A 26,970-nucleotide genomic window follows, 5' to 3' on the forward strand; every position below is an offset into this window, starting at 1 on the left:
GAATAAAACAAAGAAAAATTATAGACATATGAAAAAAGGGGGTGGGAAATAATAAGTAAAAAAATAACAAACAACATTTTATTAAAAAAAATGAAATGTTAATTAAAAAACCGGAAAAAAAACCGGAAAAAAAAGATATAATCTTTTCTTCAGCCCACACGATTATATCCGCAAAACAGAGTGCTTTCTGATATTGATATTTTCTTCTAGTAGAGGATAGTCTACTTTACACGTCTGTCAATAAATACTAATAATATATTGGACTTTTTGTTAGTTAAAAATTGTTGAATAAAAAATGTTACAATTGACCCCACTCTCCCCTACCATGGGTACAGGGATATGGAGAAAATTATATATATATATATATATATATATTTAAGCATTTATCTTTTATTGAAGTTAAAATAATAAACCAAGAAAAGGTTTAATTATATAACTATTTCAGTTATCTATCGTAAGAACTAAAACGCTAATCATTCTTTTAACACTATATTTTATCCTTTGTTATTTTATTATTTTATTTTTACTCAAATTATTTTGCTTTCAGATAGATTTAAAAATAGCTGAAATGTTTATTTATGTTTATATAGAATCAGTATTTCATATAATTCAAATTAATTTTTATTCAGGTGTGTATCTCTTCTTCCATATCGTTTGCTAAATCATCAACTTAGGAATTTACGGCTTTACTGTTGAGCCATTCTACTTAGTTTATGAGAGCCTAAAAGGGGGATTTTTTTTTTTTTTTACCCAGTGGTAAAATGGGTATTGGTTTGGATTTCATGACGTCCTCACTTTTCAACTACAATAATCAAGAGTAATAGTAAACAGTGCGCATGCGTTGCTGTGGCGACAGCTACGGTTTCCTAATTTTTTTAGAATTCACTTTTAATTTCGTTATGCATTAAGTGGGTGAGTTTATTTTTGAGATATAGGACCAGATAGATACCATCAATACTTCTTGAGTTGTGAATAAAAGAGAATTTCATCATTAGAGCGATATTTTTATTTTTATTGTTTTAATTAAGAATCAACGTAGACGGGAATACCTTAAGCGTCACACGCAAACGGAAAAACGAAGGGATTCCGTTCGCAAGCGCAACCATGAAATCCATCCGTCACAAAAGTGGTTGAGAGAATTGAATCCTACCGAAGTGGCTCTCCGAACCCCTTTCATGCAAATACGAGAACTGGGTGTTGATCACCACTTAGGAACAAAAGGATCCATTGTCAACGTACCCAATGACTTGCACAAGAACGCAGACTGTCTTCCACGCAATATAAATGATTCAGTCACTATTTATGCAAAAAAATTTATGTATGAACTTGTGAATCTGAAATGTTGGTCTCGATTGGCTCTTCAATGTCTATTCAGTCATCAAAAGAATTGACACAGAATGCGTCTGAGCTGCATTTAAATATGTCTGCGAAATTGTATACCGAGTTGTTCAGGATTAACAATTAAAGATATCCAAGATGTAAAGACACAATAAGTTTCTTTTCCAAAAAAAAAAGAAAATAAATAAATTAGACAACCATTTTACCAAAGGGTAAACTGTGATCACCTAGCGGCGATCGCAATTTTCTTCGTTTCGTAAGGAATCGTATTTTAAAATTTTTTTGTGTGTGTTTTTTTCTGTGAATCTTCGAAAAAGAAAAAAAAAACGATGTTGCAAGAAATTATTGCACTATTTATTTTACGGTAGTAGCAATATATATATTTTCTGTTTCATTAACTCAAATTTAAAATGTAATTAATGAACTTTCCTGATTTCTGAAAATTGTCTGTATCTGACCTACACATTTAGTTCGGCTATCTTTACTCAATACTTTAACACCCAAATGATGCTCCAGCGGAACCCTGGGGTTCAGTGGTAGAATGAAAGGGGTTCCGTCAGTTAGTATTTTTATTTTATTTTTCAAGTTTTTATACCTTTGATTACATTTAGAGTCAACCTATAATTCCTGATGTATTTAATCTTTCGGTTGCTTTTATGAAATTATTTCAAGTAAAATACCAATGAAATGGAAATAGCATTATAGCAGAGCAAAGAATTATATTTCAAATAACAATATATTGAACAAATTATTAAAAGAACATAGTATTTTCTACAGCCCTTTTCAAATCAAAATAACCAAATTCCTTAATATGTTTTCATAATAGCCATCGTTAACGTTTCTAGCAGTTCTTTTCATCTCGAAGTAAATTATCATTCGGCTTATTTTGACCATTTCTTTTCTTTCAGTAGACATTAATCTGAACCTTCATTAAAGTATACGTTGCGGCTGTTTTTCGAGAACTAATAAAATGAAGCTGTTTGGTAAAATTGTTTTTCTTCAACCAGCTCCCTCTATATTAAATGCACAAAACATTAATATAAAAAAAACCACATTTTTTTTTAAAAAAAATTGAAATAATTTGTTGTGTTAAACAAAGACTCTCATAAAGAATTTGCGTCCCCAACTTTAAAAACTATTTAAACTTTTAACATACATTTTGAAAAGGTTTTTTAAAGGGGAGACTTTATTCCCTTCCTCTTTATAAAAGAAATATTTATGCAATAATTTTATACAACCGAAAAACAGTTTGTTTCAACTGATTTTAAAATGTAATGCAGTTTTATTATAAAATCACTTTATAAATTGCTTTAGTTCTCATTGGATAAAAGTTTCAGAAAATGTTGTTTATTTCAACCCACTTTCTAAGACTCATTACAAATGTGAATCTAGCATTTTTCTATAATGAAATAAGAAATTAAAATGAGTTCCTGTCATCCTTTGCTTCTTTACAATCGAATCAATTTGCTACAATACGATAAATAAAGATTTTTTTTTTTTTTTTGACCAAAAGATTAAATGAGACGTTTAGCATAAATTATCTATTCTGATATAATTTTAGTTTTGCTCTATTCATTTTATATCTAAAATCAACTATTTTTGTTCTATTAAATGATAATTTAAAGTCCCAGATCAAAAGTTAAAATTAGACGTTCGAAAAAATATTTATCACGGTTTTTATTTTAGCCATACTCATTTGGATTAGATCATAAAATTTTCGAAAAGAACTATTTTTACACCTTCCAAAAAAATCAAATTTATATTTTATTTAAAGCTTTTTATATTTTGAGCACACTTATAAAAATCATATCAAAATGATGTGTGGCATAATTCAGTCTCGTGAAATAATATCAGGTTTTAACACTAAACATGCCCCATAACCGGTCAAATGACCGTACAAGAACTTTTGCATCGTTTTTGTACATTTCACTCCAAGACTTTTTATAACAATCATATACAGTTAATATTCCATTATTTTATTTTATTTTTTTTGTATTTTTTTTTTGTTTCGAATACTTGTCGTATACCTATTTCTATCATAACGGGTCATTTGACCGGGAGAACAATTTATTGCTTTATAAGGATCAGAAATGACGATGTCATGAGTGTTCAATGTATTGCATTCTATGAATTGCACTTTTCTGCGAAGACTGTTGCGTATTTAGTTCAATAGCTGTGTATTCAAATTTTGAGAAATTATCTAACATTTTGGATTGGCATTTTTGTGTCAGAAAAAGTGACAATTATAATTCTTATATATTCTTGTGATTATAAGAATAACTATTCGAATTATGGAAATAATAATCATTAGAAGAAATATGTTTGCGGAAAATGTACAATGGAAACCCCTTGTATATGTAAAAAATGCGCTGAACAATGAATTAAAAATTCTTTGTATTTGTAATACATAAAAATTGGCAATATACAATTTCGTTTCATTATAATAAAGTTTTTTTTTAAATTTTATTTCCTTCCTAACATCCGTATTTCATACATTCAATCAAGAAACAAAGTCCTATCATTTGACCAGCTATGGTAGAAATAGATTAAGTGTTGGTATGTTTAGTGTTTATAAATCTTTAAAAATACTGTTTTATTCATTTATTTCAGACGAGAATAATGGAATAGCTCATCGCATCACATGCCAAGAAAGGTGAATAAGCTTCGAGCGTGAGTACAGACATTTTACAATAAGATGCTTTCTTAAAAACAAAGGCCCAAATTGTAAAAAAGATTTTAATTAGAGAGAATATTTTAAAAACAATAACTCAAATTATGTGATAAAAGACGCTGAGATAAAAGTGTTTCTAAAATCTTGGTTGTATAACATTCAACGATTGCATTATAATTGAGAAAAACCTTGCTTTAAGGTTCTCTTAATCTTTCTTAACCTTGTATTTCTTGCATTGAGTCTTCATTAGAGATGAATTTTGTTTCAGAAAATTTTCCTCTCAAATTCTCCTTCATAACTAATTTAAAAAGAAGGAAAAAGTAAATTCAGTCAAACCTGGAATGTGTCATGAAATTTCAATTGTTGAAAAAAATACTTTAAAATATAAAAATGTTTTAAAATGCACAAATTTTCTTAATTTGCACATTTTTTAAATTTTTTTTTCAGTATTTGAAATTTCATGGCTTCCTCCAGGTGTGTCTGAACTCACTTATTCTAGAATAAGTAATGAAGGGAAAAAAAAGACAAAAATTTTCTTCCTCTTAAGGCAAAAATATTGATTTATAAAATGTCTTCTGTAGTATTTGATCATCTGAAATTGCAAAAACAAAAATTAATAAAAAGAGCAAAAAGTTAAGCCCCGCATGAACGAAGAGTGCGATAGAGTAATTTCTCGTTTTTGTGAGAGATTCCATCTATTAGAAATATTATTTTAATTATTTGTTTCGAAACTGAAGAAGTTATTTTTTAAACTTCATTTGACATCCGTCCTCTTAATGTATGATTCTTCTCCCGAATGCAGAAAAAAAAAGTTTAAGGGAAAATTATTAAGGATGTTATAAACATGGTACGTAGCACTTTTAAAAAAGTCGTAAAGGTGATTATTTTAATATTTCGCTTTTTAAAAGCCCTTAAAAGTGCTTTTTCTCAAAGAGTGTTTTTAAAAAGTGCTTCATATTCCCTTTTCGAAAATGAGATTTTTTTTTCTTTACTATGACGATAGTATGCAAAAGCTCGTTTTTTACATTGTTCTATTCAACGTTTTCAAAATTCATTTCGGATTACCGTCGGTCCATAGCGTATGAAAAGCGCCCATCATTTTACATGCTTGATGAAATACTAGCGTTTCCGCATGAGCGTCTACTGAGCTTTGTTTGTTGAGATTACAGCAATCTCATGTGCAACTCTGATGCGTTTTGCAAGATATTGTCAATTTCAGGCTTCCTTTTCCACACTCTGATATCGAACTGAAAAATCTCTCGATCATTTTATAATGGCTAATATAATCACGAAAAGAGTTCTTTGTCAGAAACTAGTTATTTTTATCAAGATCCTGCAAAGTCTGAAAATTATTTTGCATTTTGCAATGTATAGAATGCTTAAAAAGTACTTAAAAAGGTGCTTATTTTTTGTCGAAAGATTTGGCTACGCACCCTGTATAAGAAAACCTTAATATTTGAATGCATTCAATTCTATAAACTATTGGAATGATTGTCCTGAATTCGTATTTTCTTCCAAAAAATTCAAAATTTTGTTTTCAAAAAAAGAAACTGAAAGAAGGTCATTTCAGGTCCAACTCCGGATGCCAATTGAGCAAACGAAAGCTTTCTTCCACCGAAAAGAATTCCCACAGCAACAGAGATCAGAAGAAGCATCACTTCGATGTTCGTGAACCGGAAGAGGAGAATCAGATTGTTCAGAGAGTGGTTGAGGAGGCAATGGATGCTGTGATACGAGAAGAAGAACGAGACATTGACGAAGACACGAGGCGAATCCGGGAAGCAGAAGCAGCACTCCGATCACTATCCGGCGATTTCGAACCGGACACCGGCATGGACATTTTCTCCGAAGACGTGCCAACGGAAAGACCTTTCTTTGAAAACCTCTTCGAGAAGAAGGAAGAAGTGATACCCAAGACGGCCGAGGTGGTGACCAACTCCTGGAAAGATGTGGTCACGCTGAGCGCGTCGTCCAGTTCTTGTTGCAGCAGTGAGCGGTCACCCCTCAGATCGCCCATTCTCTCGCCGGTGGTCAACCACGTGATCAAAGAAGAGAGAAGGGACGATATGGAGACGACCCTGTACCAACAGCCCAAAGAGGAGGAATATTCACCTCTCAGAAACCACCATTACACTCAACCACAGACGCCTGTCAGTTCTCCAGAAACGAATTTCAATGTTCCCACGTCGGTCGATGCCAAACCTCAGAGCTGCACCAGTCAATTCAGCTCGGCCGACGAGGTATTCGACGAGTTCACACCCCTACCCTCCTCTCAGACGACGCAAGAGGATAGCAGGAGTATGGACAATGTCGTCAATGAAACAGAGCCTTACGACGTAGCTAGTTTACTCAAAATTGAAGGTAATCATCATAATCTATCTTGTTCTAAGCTCCAAACAATGTCATTAGACACCCTATAAAATATACTATGCAGCTGTTTGTACTTGTTTACATTCGTGTATCCATGGGTTAAATGAGACGATAAGTTTTATAAATATAGAATATTTATTAAATCGCGTATTATATAATAATAATTAAACCAAATTTTGAAAAGCTACATTCCTATTGGCATTTATTTTTAACCTATTGCATTGCAATGTTAACCAATTCATACAAGAACGTAGAGCAAGTGCAAACCGGTTTCAGTCTCGTAAAAAACACTGTTAAGATTTTACATAGAAGATGCGTCTAATAAGGGACTGTATATCAAATATTCTTCTCTACATTCTCAGTAAAGTCAAAAGATTTCATTTAAATGATGCACCACCATTCATTGCATTGAATGTAGGGCCCAATATTCATATAATGGATCGAAAGTTTGAGTGTAATTCAAGCAGCACTTTTTAGTGAATACACCAACACATGCTAAACCAAGGAGAGTCAAAAAATAAATAAAACTCTCCGCTATGGATGAGGTGAACCGGGTCCCCGAAATATCCTCAGTGGTGGAGTCCTCAGGCTTATCGTGGTCTTCCTCTCCGTGTAACGTTAGTTCCATCAAAAAGACGAAGGTCTCCCACTACTTGATCCCAGAGTTTCCTTCTTGTCTTTTGGATTGGGTTCAAGGTTACGAACATTGGGTCCGCTGTTCAATGACGATAATAAAATAAAACCTTTAATATGGTCATAACTTGCTCAAATTTCATAAGCAGGCATGAGGAATTTAGGAGTACAATCTTAATATGGGGCAAAACCAGGTTGACTTTTTCTAGAGAAAAAACAAAATAGTACGATAAATGTTCGGAAATGATGTATACAACTAAACAATGAATATCTTGATTCAATAAGACGAACAATTTAGCCTTGGATTCTCTGCACATTACCCTCTCCCCCTTATATAATTTGGTTTAGTTAGATGAACAATCAACGCAACATTTATGATAAATATATTCACTAGTTAAACTCTGTAGCTAAAATAATTATTACTGTATTATCAAATTAATTGAAAAAATTAAACTAATAAATTGTAATTAACAATCTAATCGGTCATCTATTTCCTAAGCAAAAATTTTTATGAAATTTAGTATAATTTTCACGTAAGATTTTATTTCACAGTTAAAAAACATTGTTTGTGGTAAATAATAAGCATTAACTCTATATCTGATGAAAAAAATGCTCTTAGTTGGCGTTGATTTCACACAAAAAAAGAAAAATAATAATAAGTAAAAACTTTATTTGCAAAAACTTTCGCAAGGAGCAAGAGGTGCTGCCATCTATTAACAAATTATTGAAATTTTTAATTTGTATTCTTCTAGACGTTCTTAACTGTATTACCAAGCATCAATTAAGCACATGAAAATTATTTAAAAGAGTAAACATTACCTATTTACAGAGTCTATTTAAGTAACTTACACTTTTAAAAAATGTTAAAATAAAATATTGCGAACATATTTTATTAACTTTCTTTTAAGTTGTATAAATTTCTGAAAAATAAACCATATCCACACTCATTAATCCCAATTCCTAAATGCTCTGCCACTTTTTTTCTTAAAGTTTACTTATTCTTTTCTTTTTTTTTCCCCCTGGTACCTATCAGAAAAAGAATCTTTTATCTGCATAAATATTTTTCTGCGTTAATTTGTTAATTGAATTTGTCAATTGTAATTGTTTTGGATTTGAATTGTTCTTTAACTACATTTATTTTGGGTCAGTAATACAAAAAAGCTAATTCTTTTTAACAAGTAGTTTTATTATTATTTTTAAAAATTTTAGTATTTGTTTTATATATATATATACCAACAGATGGCAGCAGTAAAAGTTTCAGTACTGCTTAGAAATCATTTGTAATTCTCTCTCTTTTGTCTCCACAAATCTTGTATACTGGAAGAAAAAACAAAAACAAAAAAGAAAATCTTTCATACTCTTACACTTTTATTAAATATTCAGTACGTTTTTAATATCTCATTGACATTGATCGTATTTTCTCATGACAAATAGGAACCTTATAAGCTAGTGACAAAAAAGAAAAAATAATAAAATAAATTAAAATATTTTAAAAAATATTTTTAATATTTTATCTAAAAATTAAAAAGCCAATGGACCAAATAATGAAAAGGTATATTCTCGTCATCAGCTTACTCAGTTATATCAGTAAAAAAAGTGCTTTCTAACATTGTATTAATTTAGCCAAAACAAAATATATTAATTCTATAGATTGAGGAGCACCCAAACAAATTTAAACGAAAATTGAACATATTAAGTAAAAAATGCAAAATAAAGCAGATTAAGAAAAAAATACAAAATTAAATACAAAAAAGTACAGAATGAAATACAAAATGTAGTCTATAAAGTGAGTAGTGAATTCAAATGAATTTGCACTTAACGGCATCTTTCGAAAATGATATAAAATATTACCGCAACAAGTTTGCCAGATTACAAAACATTAAATAGAAGCGTAAATGATGGATAGAGGGATCATTTTATGTCACGTTCTGACTGAAGTACTGAAGCGCGTTTGATTTGTTAGTTTGACTTGGATTGGCCCGAAACTGGATGTGCGCAAGGTAATATACTGGATAATTCAAAGTTCATAATTAATAAGGTTGAATTTTAATTAAACAATTTTACTGATTTTAGAGAAATTAACAATTAAAAATTTCCTTGTAAAATTTTTAGCCACGCATTTGCCCAAAGTGGATTTGCACATGACAAAAATATTCATTTAGTTCAAAAAGAAATTTTTAGTAAATTTATTAGTTTGGTTTACATTTATTTTTTTAAATTTTTTTTTAATCATCAAATTTTGGAGAAATTTGCCTATTTGTTTTATGAATCAGCAATATTCTTTTAATTCTATTCATTTGATTAAAATGATATTTAAATAAATGTTTTTAGAAACATAAGAACTTCAAGTTATTAGTTTATTTAGATTAAACTTAAAATCATTTCTTTTATAGCATAAATAAACAATGCAGATATTTTCTTTTTTAATACTTAAATCCAAAAAATTAAAATTAATATTATCGTCATGATTACGAGGCAAGATTAAATTTTCTGGGTAAATATTATTTAACAAAATTGCATAATTTTAAAAATTAACGATAATTAAATAATCAATAAATCTTAAAACAAAGTTAATATTAAGAGAATAATTTTTTTGATAAGTGTAAAAATCAGCTTAGAGAAATGAAAAATTGTGTTTCTTCCTTTTGATCAAAAAATATGTTTTCCATTGTAAAGATTATTTTAAAAAGACAAATATTAATTTTTACTTAACAATAACAAATCAAAAATAACCCCAATAACCAAAATCATAATTAAGGATATTTTTATAATCATCGTAATAACTCAAAAGAACATCCTTTAGTTTAAAAAGGGAAATGCTATTGAGGATATCTTTGAAATCAAAGGAATATAATTAATTTTATTTAATGTAATAAATTCTAAAATCAGTTGATTATTAGTGATAATTCAAGAAAAGCCTTCTTAAGTAATATTTTTAAACAATTTTATTTAAGTAGTTAGAGAGCTTGGTCAAGTAAGTATTAGACCCACAAGTTCTAAATTTAATAGGAAATTTTAGACTGATAATTTAGAATTGCATATTATTAATTTTAAACTCTTATATACAGCTAAAAAAATTTTAATGATAATATTTAAATTACTAAGCTTAAAATTTTTACTATTATTTAACTCCTTATTAGATAACAGATTTTTTTACCAAAGATTGCATAATTATTGTTAGCGTTGTTTATGGGGGGAATTACAAAATTTTTTTGATCTTAATGTATGGATTAATTTCAGAAAAACTTGAATTGTACTGTTATTTAAATTTCCCTTGTTATTGAAAATGAAGTTTTTAAAGTAATTAGAAACAATCCATTTCCATTCTATTAAAAATGCCCAAGGAAGTCATTTTGACTGCTTTTTAATTTCAATTAGAAAAAAACAATGATGACACAATTTCTTAGAATTCTGTGACTTTTTCTACAACATTTTTTTTTATTATTAGTATTTACTAATAACTTATTATACAACTGTACATAATATAAAAATATTAAAAATTAATTTTAAACTAATCTGTTTACACATTAGTTATTCTTTTCACAATGCTTTTAGACACTAAATTTTAGTCTTTCTAGTGATGAGGTAAAGAGAATTTGTTTGATATCTTTAAACAAAAATCATTAACAAAAATATTTTAGAATTTTTATAATTGATATATGTACCTTTTAACGTTAAATTTTTAAGTTTTCCATAATATTTAAATTATATGTACATACATTACATTTTATGCACAGTCGGACCTGTTTATCTCGAATCTCACGAAAACTGCAAAAAAATTTGGGATAGAGGTTTCGGTAGAAAAATGGGTACAATTAAATTTTTGTAAGTTCTTAGTAGAAAAATACAGTAAATTACTTATACCACATACATTATTTATGTACTTTAACGTCACACATAATATAAAATTAAAATAATTGAGTTATTTAAAAATTAAGTTATTAAATACATAAAATAAAATAAATTATTTTAAAGTCAGTATTAATATCACTGAGATTGGTTTGCGAAGAAATTTTTCTTTAAGATAAAGTTTAAAAGTAACTGTTTTAGTAATTTGGACATAAACTTTTAAATTTGAGTTTAAACAACGGCAATAGCTCAAAAATTTTGATTTGAAGAAACATATTAAATTTTTTCTTACAATCACTACATAAGTCACAAATGATTTTTTTTTCTAAAAAGGCAATCACTTTAAAAGCAACAAACAAGTTACTTTTTTTTTAAATTCAATATTTCAAATTTTAAGACAATTTATCAATATTTTCTGGAAATTATGTATTTGCGATAATTTAAAAAAAGAGCGTCATACAAATCTCACAATATATTCTTTCATTCTCCTATATCCATATTTCGAAAATCATGATTTGGCTAAAAGTACTAACTATTACAAGAGTTGAAAGTACTGCTCTAAATGCAAATATTATTACATACATCAATGTAAAGCAATCAATTGGAGTTGAAATCAAAGTCAGGTGCAGTAGAGAGAGCGAACGAAACAAAATCTGAAAGAGATTATCCTATGACGAAAAAAAATATTTCAATAGATATCAAAATATTTTAATAAAAGTTAATATCATTAAAATGTTCTTTTTATAATATTCAACCTTTACAATAATTTAGTTCTCGACATTTCTTTTTACTCCTCGCGAAATTAAAATTAAGTAACAAAATATAAACTTAAACCAAATAACGAAATTAAAAGGAATTTTTCATACAAATTTTCATTCAAACTGTTGTCAGCTATACACAAGTTTTTTACACGTTTCGAAAGTTACAATAAGGTGAAGACACATTAATTTTAATACTAATCTGAAATGAGTAAAGCAATCGAAGATGGGAGAGAAATATAACAATTGTTTTACAACAATTCTAATCATTCTTAGTTTTTTTTTTTTTTTTTTTTTTTTTTTTTTTTTTTTTTTTTTTTTTTTTTTNTTTTTTTTTTTTTTTTTTTGCACATAAATAAAAATAATTTTTACTGTCCCTTACAAAAAAATTCACATGTCATCTTGCCTCGAATTTTGTTCGAACATTTTATTTTATTTGAAAATATTTATTATAAAAAAAAAATTGTACAAGTAACTCAGGGATTCAAAGCTCAATATTCAGTTCTAAATATTCAGACCTAGAGATTCAACAGACAATATTCAGCGATTTTAGTATTGTTAGAAGTGGATTGATTCCAATTATATCCAAGACTAGGGGGCGAATGTATCGTTAAAAAGAAATTGTTGCTGAATTAGCATTAAATAAGCGTAAATTGGATTTTTCAGGAGAGGAAGGATGCTTAAAATATAGCTTATACATATCAAAAATTTACAAAAGGTTTGGTAGTGAAATTTTTCAGCAAGGAATTGAAGGATGATTAGAGTTTCCATTTCAATTTAAAACAGAAAACTAATATAATTCTTATCCATTTACTAAAAATCATTTTGAAAATTAAATTCACTTTCAAAGGAGAGTTTTTTGTTATTGCATTGAATCGACACCAACGTTCATTCCTTTGGTTGCATGGGACATTCGCCCATGATTTTTTTTTTTTTTTTAGTTTCCATACTTAAATAACCCCATTTTTTATTTATGCATTTCAACTTAAAACTGTCAATAAGATATGTGTGTCATACAGAATCAATTTTTACTAAAAATCCCGTTATAAAAGAAAGCAAATCTGGCAATGGCTACACTTTACGATTAAATTTAAAATGGAGTTTTCATCATTGTTTTTTAGTACTTTTATGTTCATTTTTTCTAAAAGTAGGGGAAATAAATTAAAAAAAAAGGGAACATTACCTCAAAAATTATTTCAAATAGATACAAAAAAAGAAAAACTCGTTTATGATAGCAATAATAGTGTTTCAACTTGAAACAATTTTTCATTTGTTAAATCAACGAGTTCTTTTAAGAATATTTGAAATACAAAGAGAAAAAATTAAATAAAAAGTAACTTGACACGACTAAAGTTTTAACTTAGTGGCTACACTCATATTTTTGAATAATAAAAAGGTTTTACAAATAAAAATGTTTAAAAATGTATATACTTTTGAAGCAAAACGCAAAAAATTATAAAATATAATAGCTAAGGAGGAAAGACCGATGAGACTATCTACAAATTTCATTGGAAAGAAGGAACACCATACTTCATTTACCTTTATATTTAAAATATAGATCTTATAATTTTTCCAATTAAGATTTTGGAGCAGGGTAAGATGTGTGACATTAAATTAGTTTTACTAATACCTACTGCAAAAAGTTTAAATAACAATTTTTTAAAACTAATGCGTTAAAATTTCTGCTCAGTAAATTAATTTCTAACAATGCGTTGCAAATTTCGACCCATCGATATAAAAAAAAAGTTTAATAGTCTCTTTTCCATATTACATACAGTTGTGGGTTACTTTAAACAGATATTGTCCTTCTCGAACGCTAATTCCACACGTTTTCCTTCAGAAATTTGTTTCTGAATGTTACCTTAGGGTTCCAATATACATTTTCTTCCTAACTGCTTCCCTTACCCATTTTTTGGAAGAAAAAAATGGCAAAAATCAATATTTTTTTTTTATTTCAGTAATAAATACAAGGAACAAAGAGAAAACATGATACACAAGTTCTAAGTTGAAATTTTAATATTTTTATGCTTAAAAAATATTTAATTTACCATTAGTTTGCTATCCCAAATGATCACGGGCAAATGAAATAAAGTTAAACATGAGTCTTTGTATAGGTTCACATCTTTATAAGTTGAAAAATCATCTGCATTATTTTTACTTTCACTCGAGAACGCCATTTTTTTTTACTCTTTTTTTTTTCCTATGTAAATTCATCCCCCATCGTAAATACAATTGTACAAAACACGTCTGCAGCCCCCCACATAGCAAAACTCCCGAACAAAAATTGACAAACTTCCAATCACAGCAGATTATTATTTTTTGTTTTTGCTTCCGGCCGAATAAGAAGGTGATAAAACAAAACGTATCGACGACTATGCCCGTGTAAAATATTTGGATAAAATACTCGGGATATTTTATCGGGGATCGGAAATAATACTCGGGATAAAAAATAGTTGCAATATATACGCACCACCCGAGTTAACTGGGGATAATCAGAGAAGCGGTTAATTTATAGAAAGAGAAGTCATTTAGTTTATTAACTAAAATTAATTTGATTATTAAAACATTTTCTTTTTTGTAGGAAGGAGGATGTGTAAAAATTGGGAAGGGAAAAATTATTGGAATTAGTGGGTGGGAAAGTAGAAATTTATTCTGCATGGTAAAAAAAAGTTTTCAAATTGTTTCTGTGCCTCAAAGTCACCACCTCGGCTGTGATAACTTCGAGGCACCTATAATATCGTCTTTAAATCCAATAAACATTATTCTAACTAAACATTCTTGATATCGAATATAGACAAATTTTTTTAATTAATTCTTAATTTTTGTTTTGCTTCCGGCCGAATAAAAACGTGATTAAACAAAAGGTATTGCCAGAGTTTATCCGGGATAATAAATAGTTGCAATATATCCGATAATGAGGTCCTTATAATTATAGCAACAAAAAGGTGTTTCTGTCATTTAAACTTTTGAAATAGTAGCCTTTTTGATTCGAGTTTTTCTCATTCCATTAAACCAGAAGAAAATACATGGGACCCCCCACTTGTCTGTATAGCAAGATATGTAAATTAGAGCAAAATCACGAGCGTCTTTAACTCACAATTACATGAACATATAATTTACATTGCATGCTCAGATAGTTTCCGGATAGCAATATAAAGTGTATATATATCAGTCCGTGCTAAAGTATTGTTAATACATTAAAATTATTTCAACTCAAACTTTTTTTTTATTGAATCATGTATAATACACGAATACAAAGAAAACAACGTCTTAGAGATACCAATATCAGATAGGTTCAAGTACAAATTTGTACCTTTTATACATAAAATCCTTCTAAACTGTTGTACTGATCGTCATGGAATGGGTTGCATTAAAGTCAAGGCATATACCGAAAATATTTCTCAATAAAAATATGCTCCCTCTCAAATCACCCCAAAAACGGAAAATTATACACATGATAACAGGGGAGTATTTATAATAACAAATAGCTTTCTACGAGGAAAAAAAAATCTTGGGTATTAATTTTTTGATAGAAAAAAATCTAGTTTTACTGTACTATAAAGAGATATGGTGTAAGTAAATCGTATTCTTAGTTTCTTGTTCAAAATTTAATAGATTTTCTGATACAGATTGAAACTGAAATTTTGTTTTAAATTTATCGACACATTACTCAGTTTTGATCATTTAAACGTCACCAATTTAATCTATCAGTATTGAATATTTAATCCATTTAAAAATCTATAAAGCATAAGTTTAGGTACCAGTTCTAAATGTAACTTCACTTCGATTTGACAATTTCGAATTTCTGAACTTCCTCATGGAAAAGTTATAACCTACCTGCTTGTTCCCAGTTATTAACTGGCTGCTCGTATGCCTTTGAATCTGTTCTTTCATTTGGTTAGTTTATCTTGACGTTAATGATTAGATTTTTATTCATATAAGCTCATAAATATGCACCGTAATTTTGGAGACCAACTTATAAACCCTGGCTAAATTAGTACACGCACTATAAACTTCTATGAAAAATCTTATTTATCAGGTGATACTAAACAGCTCTATTGTTTTTGCTCTTCTAAAACCGGTTTGTTTACGTTCGTGTATTAATTGGTTAAATTAAGCGATATATAATATAAATTCGACGATTGGAAACATTAGACGCTATGCTATATCAATATAGAATAGTTATTATATCAGATATTATATGAGTATGTTATAACATATAGATCAAATTATGAGATGCGCTGTAATGTTTTAATAATGACATGTTTTGCACGACTTTATAGGCAATACTTTCATATTTAAACATGCATGTAATGAGTTGTTATTCAGGAGATTTTTTTATATACTTCCTGTTCGTATTTAATTTTAGCATTACAATGTTAACCCATTGATACGCTAACGTAAACAAGTGCAAACATAACGAACAATAAAGCTGTATCACCTGATAGTTACATAGAATCGCTTCTATTGCTGATCACCAAATGATGATACTTATTTTGATTATTCTTCCTTGTAGAAGAGTGTGCCAACATCCAGTCACTGGTGGGAACAGACGGTTTCAACATGCAAACAGACGCTTACTCCTCCAGAGAACAACCTCAGATGCATGAAATGAAACCCAGCATCCACCCCCAGCAGATGCAGCAATCCTACTGCAGGATGGACGAGGGATACGGTGGAGAATACTATCCCCCTTACAGTCCCGTCTCCAGGAGATATCTGCAACTGGACAATAAACTTCAGGAATCGGTCAAGAGACCGCTTTCCTTCGATGATCATCTTCTGCCGTTACCGGAAGATGACCATCCTCTTGTGATTGACGAAGGTCACCGGTACGGGGGTGGTCTGGAGGAAGAAGAGGACAGCAATTCTCTGCAGTCTTGTAGTCAGCAGAGTGGGTCAACACCCCACTACAACAACTGTTGTGAGATGATGCCTTCTCCCCACTCGGACATGAGTGATGGAAGGAGGATGCTGGAATGTTCTCCTCAGGATCCTTCTCTGAGAGGTGAGCATCTTCCTTTTGAAAAGTCCATAACCTCGTTCAAATCGTTACATGTTTTAAAGATCATTTTATTCTACATGCCTCATGGTTCAATGGCGTCTTTATGAGTCATTGCCAGTTACAGGATTTTGTTCTGCATGCCTCCATTATCAGTGGCAAACAATTTTAAGATAAATTATGCAGTGAACTTTCGCTACTACGATATCCTATACAACAATAACTCACTCTACTACAAAAATGTTTCGTGGCCCCGAGTAATATGATTTACATGTTATATCATCCTCTCAATATTGGGATAGTCTCTGAAGCTATAAACTCCTGTAAAACCTTTTTTTTTCCTTCAAATTTCAACCTTATTATCTCCATATATTATTGGTTTTCAAATTATTTACAAAATCTTATTAACATATTTTGCCATTTTTTTCGGTCATTTCTGACAAGAAATACTGATTATGTATTTTTCTTATTCACCACAGTAAATGGCCTCAGATTTCAATAATACAACCTTGACGTACACCCCAAGACTTTCCATTCTTAGAATTGCCTCCTCCCTTATCTCTTAAGAACATCCCTATCTGATTTCATATTGAACCATAATTACTACTTTGCAAATTAAATTTTTATATAATATATAAATAGAGTTATAGTTAATACATATATAAAATTGAAAAATTTTATTGTGTCCCCAAAAGTATGGAGGCCCTCGATATATCCCTCAACAGCACTCTATTTATTGGGTCCCCAAACTATTGTTGTGGCGATGTTTTACTGTATCGTGAATGAGTGCAATTTTCTTCTATTCTACTTGTCCCAAAAGAACAATAATCAATCAATTTTAGGATTTTTTTATGTGTATTTTAAAAATGAGTTATAATAATTATCAATATTACATGTCTTCAATACTACACATTCTTTATTAGGATGAATGATGCCACGAAAACTATGCTTTTTGCTCTACATGTTTTTAGAATCATTTTAAAGCGTCTGAAAGTCTTTGGGAGAAAAGGATTTCTTTACTAAACATTAAAAGTGTTTTGTGAATACTCTCTTCTTAAGGAAACAAATCTTCATAAGAGATAATTTTACTCGGAAACTCCATGAATTTCGTCCCGAATACGTTATGAAATACTTATAACTTCATTTTAAAAATCATACGCTTACGAAAGGAAAAAAATTCATAAAATTTCATGAAATCAATACCTTTACTTAAAAGAAAAATTTGTATTGAACTAAAGCAGTTTCATGTTAGACTTTTCCCGGACATTCATTGCTCTCAATATTTAGAAAAAAGTAAATTATTAAAACAACGTTGTGTGTGAGATAGACATTACTTACGTAACATGTATACTTAGAGTGCGCGAAAAAAAAAACTTAACTTTTAACCTAATGATTGGACTTTTATGTAGGACTCCATATTAAAGTTTTGAAAAGTGTAGCCATAGAACTCCAATAAAATTTGCAATTTTAATTTAAGATTATTAACCACTTTCCGGATTATCCTGAGTTAACTATCGTATATATTGCAAATATTTGTCATTCCGAGAAGTTCGTCTTTATCCAGTTTTTACTCGACCGGAAGGGAAAAAATCTGCTGTCATTGGAAGTTTTGTCTTGCTGTTGGATTGTGGAACTGCACCATTGTATATACATTGGTTGCGGAATTTACGAAGAAAAATAGCGTATTCCTTCACTGACGTTTAAAAAGTATCACTTTGTGTTGGCCCTTTTTTTTTTTTTAAGAATTATCATGCAATCATGCATCAAATATCATTCAGAATTATTTATCTATGCGAAACCTTCAAAACTTGAGCAATTAAAGTATAGTTCAAAATATGATATAAAATATATCAAAAATATTAGTTTAATGTCTCATGAAACACCAGAGGACAAACTCTCAGTTTAATAATACTCATTCTAAAAATAATTTCGGTCTTAAAACTTTTCAAAACATATAAAATTTCTCATCTTTTTTTAAAAATTAAGTTTAGTAATAATGTGTCGTTTTATTCTCTTTCTATGAAACTATCAACCAACTCAGTCCCTCGTAAACCGACAATATATAATCTGAGTTATAAGCAATTATTATTTTTAAATGTGCGTTTTCGGTCTCTCTTACAAAGATTTTAAACTATCTCAGCATAATTAGGATTACTTCAAAATTATTTATTCGATTCGTTTTTTTGAAAAATTGAAACGACTTTTAAACGATTGAAATTTTTTTCAAATATTTCAGTGAGAAACTTTCAATTTAATCTAAAAAGTTAAGAAACACTCAAAAGCTGACAGTTACTTTATCTATTGGAAAAATTCTCAGTTTAATTATTCCTTCCGTAAAATAAATTTTTATTTTTGCAACTTTTTAAAGTCTGAAAATAACTTTTGAATCTATTTAGGTTTAGTGAAGAAGGAATTTTTTATCTTTCTATGAGAAACTCAGTCGAGTTTAAAAAGTTTAGTTTAAAAAAGTTAAGCTTAAAAAAGTTTAGCTTAAAAAGTTTAGTTTAAAAAGTTAGGTTTAGTTTAGAAAGTTTAAAAAGTTAAGCTTAAAAAGTGAGTATTCAAAGTTGACATTATATAATATCATAAATTCTCAGCATAATTATTCTCATTCTAAAAATATGTTTTCTTTTGAAACGTTTTAAAATCTACAAAAAACTCTTCTCAAACCGTTTATTTAAAATTGAGTTAAACAACATGTTCATTAAACAGTCTTTTAAAAACTGTAGAAAAATCCAACGATCACATTATCCAAAGGCAATCAACAAAAATGAAACTGTTTTATTCGCTTTCCCTTAAAAACACAGAAAAATATTAGTTTTGCTTTAAATTTATGCATTCCATTTCATATTTTCTCAACCTTAAAGAGATGAAGTGCTCTCAGCATAAATATTAAATTTACTGTTTACAAAATAAAATCACAAACAACCATTACAGCTTTTTGTAGGAAAAAGATAAAAATCACATTTTAAAAATATCTTCTTTCGTGTTTCCCCTTTACTTACTCAATAAAAGGTCAAAAATAAAACCATTGCATCGCCATAAAATTGGAAATTCCGAGTTTAAATTAACAAGAGAGGGAGCAATTCATGAAAACAAAAAATACCCGTGACGGGATTTAATAAAGTCAAACAAGAGGAAAATAACAAATATTTGCCGGCTCGAATCCAAAAAATAAACAAACTATTGAAATGCTTGAGGGGTGCATGGGAGAAAAAAGCATTTTGAATAAATATGGACTGAGAATCGATCAACTTCCGGCAAAACTATCATTTTCATATTTAATGGTTGTTTTCGCGGTATTAAAATACTGTTATACCGCTCTTCAACTTTATATTCTTCCGAAAATTGTGCCTCCGCTAAGAAAATGTAAATAACCGTGCCTGGTAAAAACGGCACATTCTGGCTTAAATAAAACATAAATGTTATAAAAACCGGGAAGAAGACAATACGGAGATTAAATTGAAATCGTATTAGAGAGGGAAAAGCAGCCTTTATTCATCCATTTTTACATATGGATGAATTTATTTTCCAATCATACCCAGGTTTTTGGAAGCGGTTTCCCATTTACTTTTCGCTCCATGGGTAATCTCATTCCTGTATTTTTCCATCACCATGTTTAATAGGCAATAGAAATTCACAACCCTTCCATCATTCGTCGGGGAACCACCCATCGCCCTAGGTGATTGGTGGAATCGTAATTGTTGTCTCTCTCCATCCAAGTGTTCTTCCTTGAGTGGAAATTTCTTCATCACAAACAGCATGTTTCACCCGTACTTTTACGAACGGATGAGGGCACTCAGATTAGCATGGATTTGGGGACTTAAACTGAGGGGATATTCCGGTACGTACCTTTTTTTTTTTTAGAAACCCCTGCCTTGTTCATTCATTTCAATTGACATGAAGTAAATTTTGTCGAATTAATTACAGCTTTTTTTTTTTTGTTGTTGAAATCGTGATTATTTTTATTTTGCATGAGTAATTACAGTCAAACTCCCGCTACAATGAACCTTCAAGGGACCAAAATTTCGGTTCGCTATAACCGAGAGTTTACTCTATCCGTACTGCGAGCAATTTTAACTCATTTTTCCATCCCTTTTATGACACATTTAGACAAATGACCCATAAAAAATACAGAAATTATTGAACAATATGTAGTAACAAAAAAATGTGTTCACTTTTCTTTTCATGACTCGTCTTGCGTACAAAAAAAAATTTAGAAATGGCATTTATTGAGGGATGAGATAGGAGAAGTAAACAAGAAGAAAATGCTTTATGGTTACATTTCACTCAATAGATAGTTTAAAAAATCTGTATACGTATTTTATGTAGATATTTTAAAATTATCAACAACAAAAAAAATCAGAAGAAAATCATGAAGAAAAAAAAAATGGTCACAGACAAAAAAAATCCTTTCTTCTTTTGATTCACTATATCCACAAAAAATAATATATGTGTTTAGCAAGGGAGTGAATATTTCGTTCACTATATCTGGAAGTTCACTATAGCGGGGTTTGACTGCATTATCGATTTTATTATAAACTAAGTAATTTCGTTTTCACTGTTTATTAATTCCAATTCAACTTACTTCACCCATTTAACAAAAAGTTAATATTAACCAATTTGTTATAAGTGAGGAGCTTCTAACCTTAATGAACCCCTTAAATGTTTAGTCATTTACTAATTCAACAAAAATAAACATCCAATTTGCAATTCATTTTGTTTCTTGTATGCTTCATTTTTTCCCTCGAAATTCCAGAAAGATTTATTTTTTAATGTTTAACAATGTTTATAAGTTAACTGATATATCGAAAGTAAATATTATCCTCTTTAATTATAGCTTCAGAACATTTTCACTTTATTCTTTACAATCCTTAACGCTTAATAAAAAATAAAAAAAATTATTTTACAATTTTTTCGAGTAAAAATACTTTTTTTAAAAAGTCTCCTTTTTTTCTTCTTCTGGTCTGTTCTTTTTATTAAGAGGCGTTATTCTGTAATTTAAAATGATAAAACGATTGTATGAGCCATGTCTGACCAAAAGATTTAAGAAGATCCCAGGGGAAGTATTTTTCGACAATTTTTGCACAATTTATGTACAATTTGAAAATTATTCATAAAATCTTTCTCGCAGGAAAAAGAAATGTAAAGTATAATAATCGAAAATTACGAAACAATAAAATTAATTTTTTTTAAAATCTTTTCTTCATATAAACCACCTCTTTGTTCAGTTCTCTCACCCGTAAAAGCACCATTTTTTTTTACTCTTTTACAAAATATAAAATTATTGTAGTTTTATCTACGAACGTTTTGTTACTAAGCTGATCGTAATGAAATAGACGGATTACCTAGATTTGAAAATTAACCACCTGAACTAGAAAAAAAAATCACCCATATGAAATGAAAGTGTTTTAATAAAAAATAAACGAGAAAAAGTAAACGGGACTCATGTCATACTTTTTGTAGTTGTTGTTATTTTTGATTCACGTCTAGTTGTGCATAAAAAATAAGGAAATTAAATATCTTGTGAATGAAAAATAAACTTTCTGCAACTGTCTATAAATCGTCAATATTGAATGCAAAAACAATGAAGTACAACTTTCAAGCAATTTTCGAAACGAAATTCGCGTCCACACCTAAAAATGGGTTTTTTTCAGAAAATCCATTTTAAACTACTTTATTAGCTGTTCAACGTACGAAAAAACAGGGTACTTTTTTTTCTTCTAAAGTTTAACAGTTTATTATTCCCAAATTTTTTTTATGTATGATTTTATTTTTCAAATTCCGTCAGACTTTTTATACTTTTTTTCTACATACATTCGTCATTTCAAATTTCTAAGCATAATAGATCATAACAAAATTTAAAGGGAGAAACAAAGAGAACCAAAAAACACTTAAAACTGAAATAACTTTCAAAAAATAGAAAGTTCAAATAAAAAAAAAAGAACTAAGTTCATAAACAAATATGACACCTTCAGCATACTCAGTTTCAACTCAGTAGTTGCATTCCAGCAGCCTGTAGAGCGGCCCATGGGGTATTTTTTTTTTCACGACAAGTTTAACGGTTTATAATTCTCGAACTGATTCTTGAATTTTATTCCATTGTATTCTCTGTACATTTTTCTTCACACTTTCTTATTTTCAAGTATATAAGTCTCAGTTTTTTCGCATCAAAACAAAATGTAACGTTAACTAGAACAACAGAACAGCGTCAACGGCACTTACGATTTCATCTTATAATTATTTTTATTACTTTTATCTTATAACTATTGTTGGAATATTTCATTAACATGTGAATCGTAATGAAATCGACGATTACCTAGATTTAAAAAATAATCATCTGTACTTGAAAAGAAATATAATTAAGACTAAAAAAAAATAAGAAATGCAGTCTTTGGCCATATTATTAGACGAACTAAAGATTCTATGTACAAACTAAAGATTCTTTTGAATCATATTTATGAACCCAAGAAATTTATCGCGTGAATGGAGGTCACTATAGAAATTATCTATATGCTTGAATCTGTCAATCTATATGCTTTGATCTGTGCTTTCAAATCTTTATTAAAGCTCTGCACCTAATAAAAATACAAATTTTAACAGTTTATTTATCCACTACCAGCAGAAGTTTCATCATATCTCCAATCGTCCTGTTTCTGATCAGCTAGAGAGCTCACATATCAATTGAAGCCTATGGCAACACCGTTTTCGGAAAAATGGAAGTTATCGCAAATAGAAATGAATTCCACGTTTTAACTTCCTCAAAACTTAAAAAAGAAAGCAACAAAATAAAATTTTTAAGAATTACTTTTTTTCGAAAAGATTAAAAAAAGAGAAAATAATTTTACCTTAAACGAAAAACGTAGGGTGTAATACCAACATCGAAATAAACAATTACGGAAAGTAATAAAAATTAAATATACTAATTCTCCATAAAATACCCATTATAGGCAAAATTGAAATGTAATTTTAAATTTAATAAAGTTTTCGGGGAATCCCACAAGGTATGTTTGACATAAAAATTTAAATTAATAACGTGAGTACTTAACAATTCATAAAATCAATATGAAACGTTTAAAGAACATTTAAATTCATTAAAAAATATTATCTATGTTTTTGCATTTAATCGAAGATTCGGTTATTCAAAACAAATTGCTTATTCTTTCAAGACTTTTAGACATAACTTTAAAGAATTCTTTAAACATTCTTTTGAAAAGATACAAATCTTACTTTTTATTTGATTAAAACAGAAGAATTTATTCATTTTTCGAAAAGCATAAATATGAACAAACTTGATCAGAATTTTAGCATTAGTTTATACAGTCAAACCCCCGCTATAGTGAACCTTCAAGGGTCCGAAATTTCGGTTCACTATATCCGTTTCGCAAGCAATTTGAACTAACTTCTACTACACATTTAAATAAATGATCCATAAAATAAAAATAAATGACTGAAAAATAATACGTGGAAACAAAAATGTGTTCACTTTTATTTTTTGTTACTTTTCGTGTTGCGTGCAAAAAAAAAAAGAGTAATCTTTAACTGATGAGCAATCCTCCACATCAGATATGGAAACACTCTCTTTTTCCTGAATATTCCTCTTATTAAACCCAGGCATTCGAGCACATAAAAGTAGTCTCTGCAAATTCATCTGCTTTGACTTGAAGCATTTGTCCAGTACTGGAAGATTCTTTGAAAGCTGAACCCATTCAGTAATGCTATTCAATAATGAAGCAAACAAGAAAAAATGCTACATTCCATGCTATTGATGGTTTAAAAAATCGGTATATGTATTTATTTTGAAGCATAAATTTCAAAATTAGTACGAACATGTATTATAAATGAAGAAAATGAATCAGTCGAAGACAGAAAAAGGTTCGTACTACTCAACTTCTTTTTTTTTTCTCTTTGGTTCATTATATCCACAAAAAATAACACGCGTGGTTAGCAAGGCACGGGAGAGAACATTTCTTTCACTATATCCGGGAGTTCACTATAAACCGTGTTCACTACAGCGGGGTTCAACTGTATTTTGATTTATATTTATGTTTTTATTTATTTATACTTTTATTTATTTACATTAATTAATCATGATTATTTGGATTCGGACAGTTTAACCCTCTTTGCTTTTATAATTTAATTCAGTTTTCCTACTTCTGAAAAGTTGTAAGTAACGATAACATTTTCTCTAAAAAGAATCTTAAAATTAACTTCTATTTTAATAAGTTGTATCGACATTTTTTGACGCTTTATATTTTTTTTAAGTGAATTCTGTTATGTGAAACATTTAAAAAGAATAAAGAAATTGACTTAAAAACGTAGAATCAATTCTCCGCTGAGCGCTCTAAAAGAACTTCAGTCAATAGAACCACTAAATATTCTTTCTAATTTGGTGAAAGTGAATTTGGGAAAGCGTCTTCGTTCCCTTAGAAACGGATAAAATTCATCCTTACCCTTGAGAGTGTAACAAAATGGAACAAAGAATTTTTAAAAATTGAATTCGAAGTTGGACTGCAGTGAAAGGAAGGAATATAAATTTGGAATGTTTTTGTGATTGATTCGGAATTCATCAATTCTTAAAAGAAACGAAATAAAAAAATTATTACTTTTCTTTAATTTGAAATATGAATAACTCGTTTCGATTATTTCTCATCTTTTTTTTTTCTTCTTTGAAGTAATCGTTTTGTCAATTCACGGTTACATCAGAACTTTTCATTCTACCGACATTGTTCTGTTCTATAGAATGTTCTAACAAATATTGTTTGCAATATAAAGAGAAGATTTCTGCTTCAATTTATCCCTCATTGAGAACGTTTTGAGAAATTGATTCTTTAAAATCATATTAATGAATAAAATCGATTTCTACTTTTTTATTCACTTTCAGGGTATTTGCGCACCTGTAAAGTCATGAAAAATCATGGAAAGTCATGAATTTCGGTATTGAACAAAATTTGACATAAAATGTTTCGATTTTAACTACTTTGTTTTAAAAAAAGATCATGGAAAGTCATGGATTTTGGTTGCTGAAAAATCTAACTTTTAAAATGGAATCCCCCCCCCCCATTTCATGGTGTTCCGAATACCTAAATTTGTAACAAAATCCCCACTCACATTCATATTTTATCAAAATATAAAATGTTTTTACCATGTTCTTTAAAAATTAGGTTGTTCCTTCAAAAAATGAAAGAAAAATTTTTTTTAGAGCGAACTCTTTTAACTCTTATGTGGTTTCAGAATTTGTTATTTTTTTAAATTTTTTTTTATCAATTTTATATTTTAACTGAAGCAAGCCAGTCATTTACGAATTTTTTTTTAATTCCGAAATTAGAACAGAAAGATCAGGACTATTTCTTTCCTTTCCGTTGAACAAGAAAAGTATCTCTAGAATATAATTCCGCAGAAAGAAAAAGGAAAAAATATTTGTTTTTGTATTTTTTTCAGCTATTTTATTGCTTCAACTCTTTCTTTACTCCGTTTTTTAAATTTAAAATCTATAAATATGAAGATGCAGAGTATGTTTTGTTATACCAATCGTTTCAATTAATGTTATTGTAATACTTTTTTAAACTCATTTTTTTTTTGCCGGAGATAATAGTAACTTCGTTAAGTCATGAAAAATTCTTGGAATTAATCTTGAAGAGTGATGGATTTGAAAATCTAAAGTGTAGCAGATACTCTATTTCATGAACTCACTATTTTGATCACTTTTCAACAAATTAAGGAACTCAAATGGAGAAAATACTTTCCTGACCGCTACAATTTGTTATTTTATCGTAACTTAGAATTAAGAGTCTATTAAAATTTCTTTATCGCTCATCTGAAAACATCCTAGGACAAAAAGTTTTATACATTACCTCAACAAGCAAAATTTATAGTCAAGATCGTAAGTCAATTTTTTATATTATTTTCCGAGTAGCCAGAATGAACTGTATGTTTGGAGGGTCAAAATGGGGAGAATTGATTGTCAATCAAAATTGTGACGACTTTCCGATTTCTACCAACTATTTACACGTAAAATAAAAAGAATGTAATAAATTAATGGGTACAATTTTAAAAACACGTTTTACACAGTCCATATTATGAGACGCACTCTGTGTAAAATTATAATTATTCAGGTGACTATACAGCTTTATTGTTTTGCACTTGTTAGACGATATATAAATTCTACAATTGAATAAATGATGAATGTAGAATATTTATTATATCAGGTATAATAATTAGATGAGAAGCGCTGTAGTTTATTAATAATGTTTTGCACGTGTTTATATGCAATACCATATTTATATAATTAAATGAATATAAAATAATTTATATGCATTGTTTAAACACACGCGTTTTCATTTGGGGGA

The 26,970-nt window shown here is 29.0% G+C and overlaps 1 protein-coding gene across 9 annotated transcripts in view; it reads left to right on the plus strand.

Annotated features, from left to right (window-relative positions):
* LOC107443893 (myelin transcription factor 1) overlaps positions 1 to 26,970 on the plus strand; it is a 270,269-nt gene that overhangs the window by 202,780 nt on the left and 40,519 nt on the right. For all 9 annotated transcript variants that reach the window (XR_011636254.1, XR_011636255.1, XR_002376833.3 and 6 more), the window contains exons 4-6: positions 3,949 to 4,008; positions 5,580 to 6,370; positions 16,136 to 16,627. Coding sequence is in view for 5 of the 9 variants with exons in the window: in XM_071178028.1 (XP_071034129.1) it covers positions 3,980 to 4,008; positions 5,580 to 6,370; positions 16,136 to 16,627 (1,312 nt within the window). In the remaining 4 variants the exon portion in view is untranslated. The remainder of the gene's footprint in view (positions 1 to 3,948; positions 4,009 to 5,579; positions 6,371 to 16,135; positions 16,628 to 26,970) is intronic.

This window comes from Parasteatoda tepidariorum, chromosome 2 (genome assembly GCF_043381705.1).
Source record: "Parasteatoda tepidariorum isolate YZ-2023 chromosome 2, CAS_Ptep_4.0, whole genome shotgun sequence".
In the NCBI taxonomy this organism is placed as follows: domain Eukaryota; kingdom Metazoa; phylum Arthropoda; class Arachnida; order Araneae; family Theridiidae; genus Parasteatoda; species Parasteatoda tepidariorum.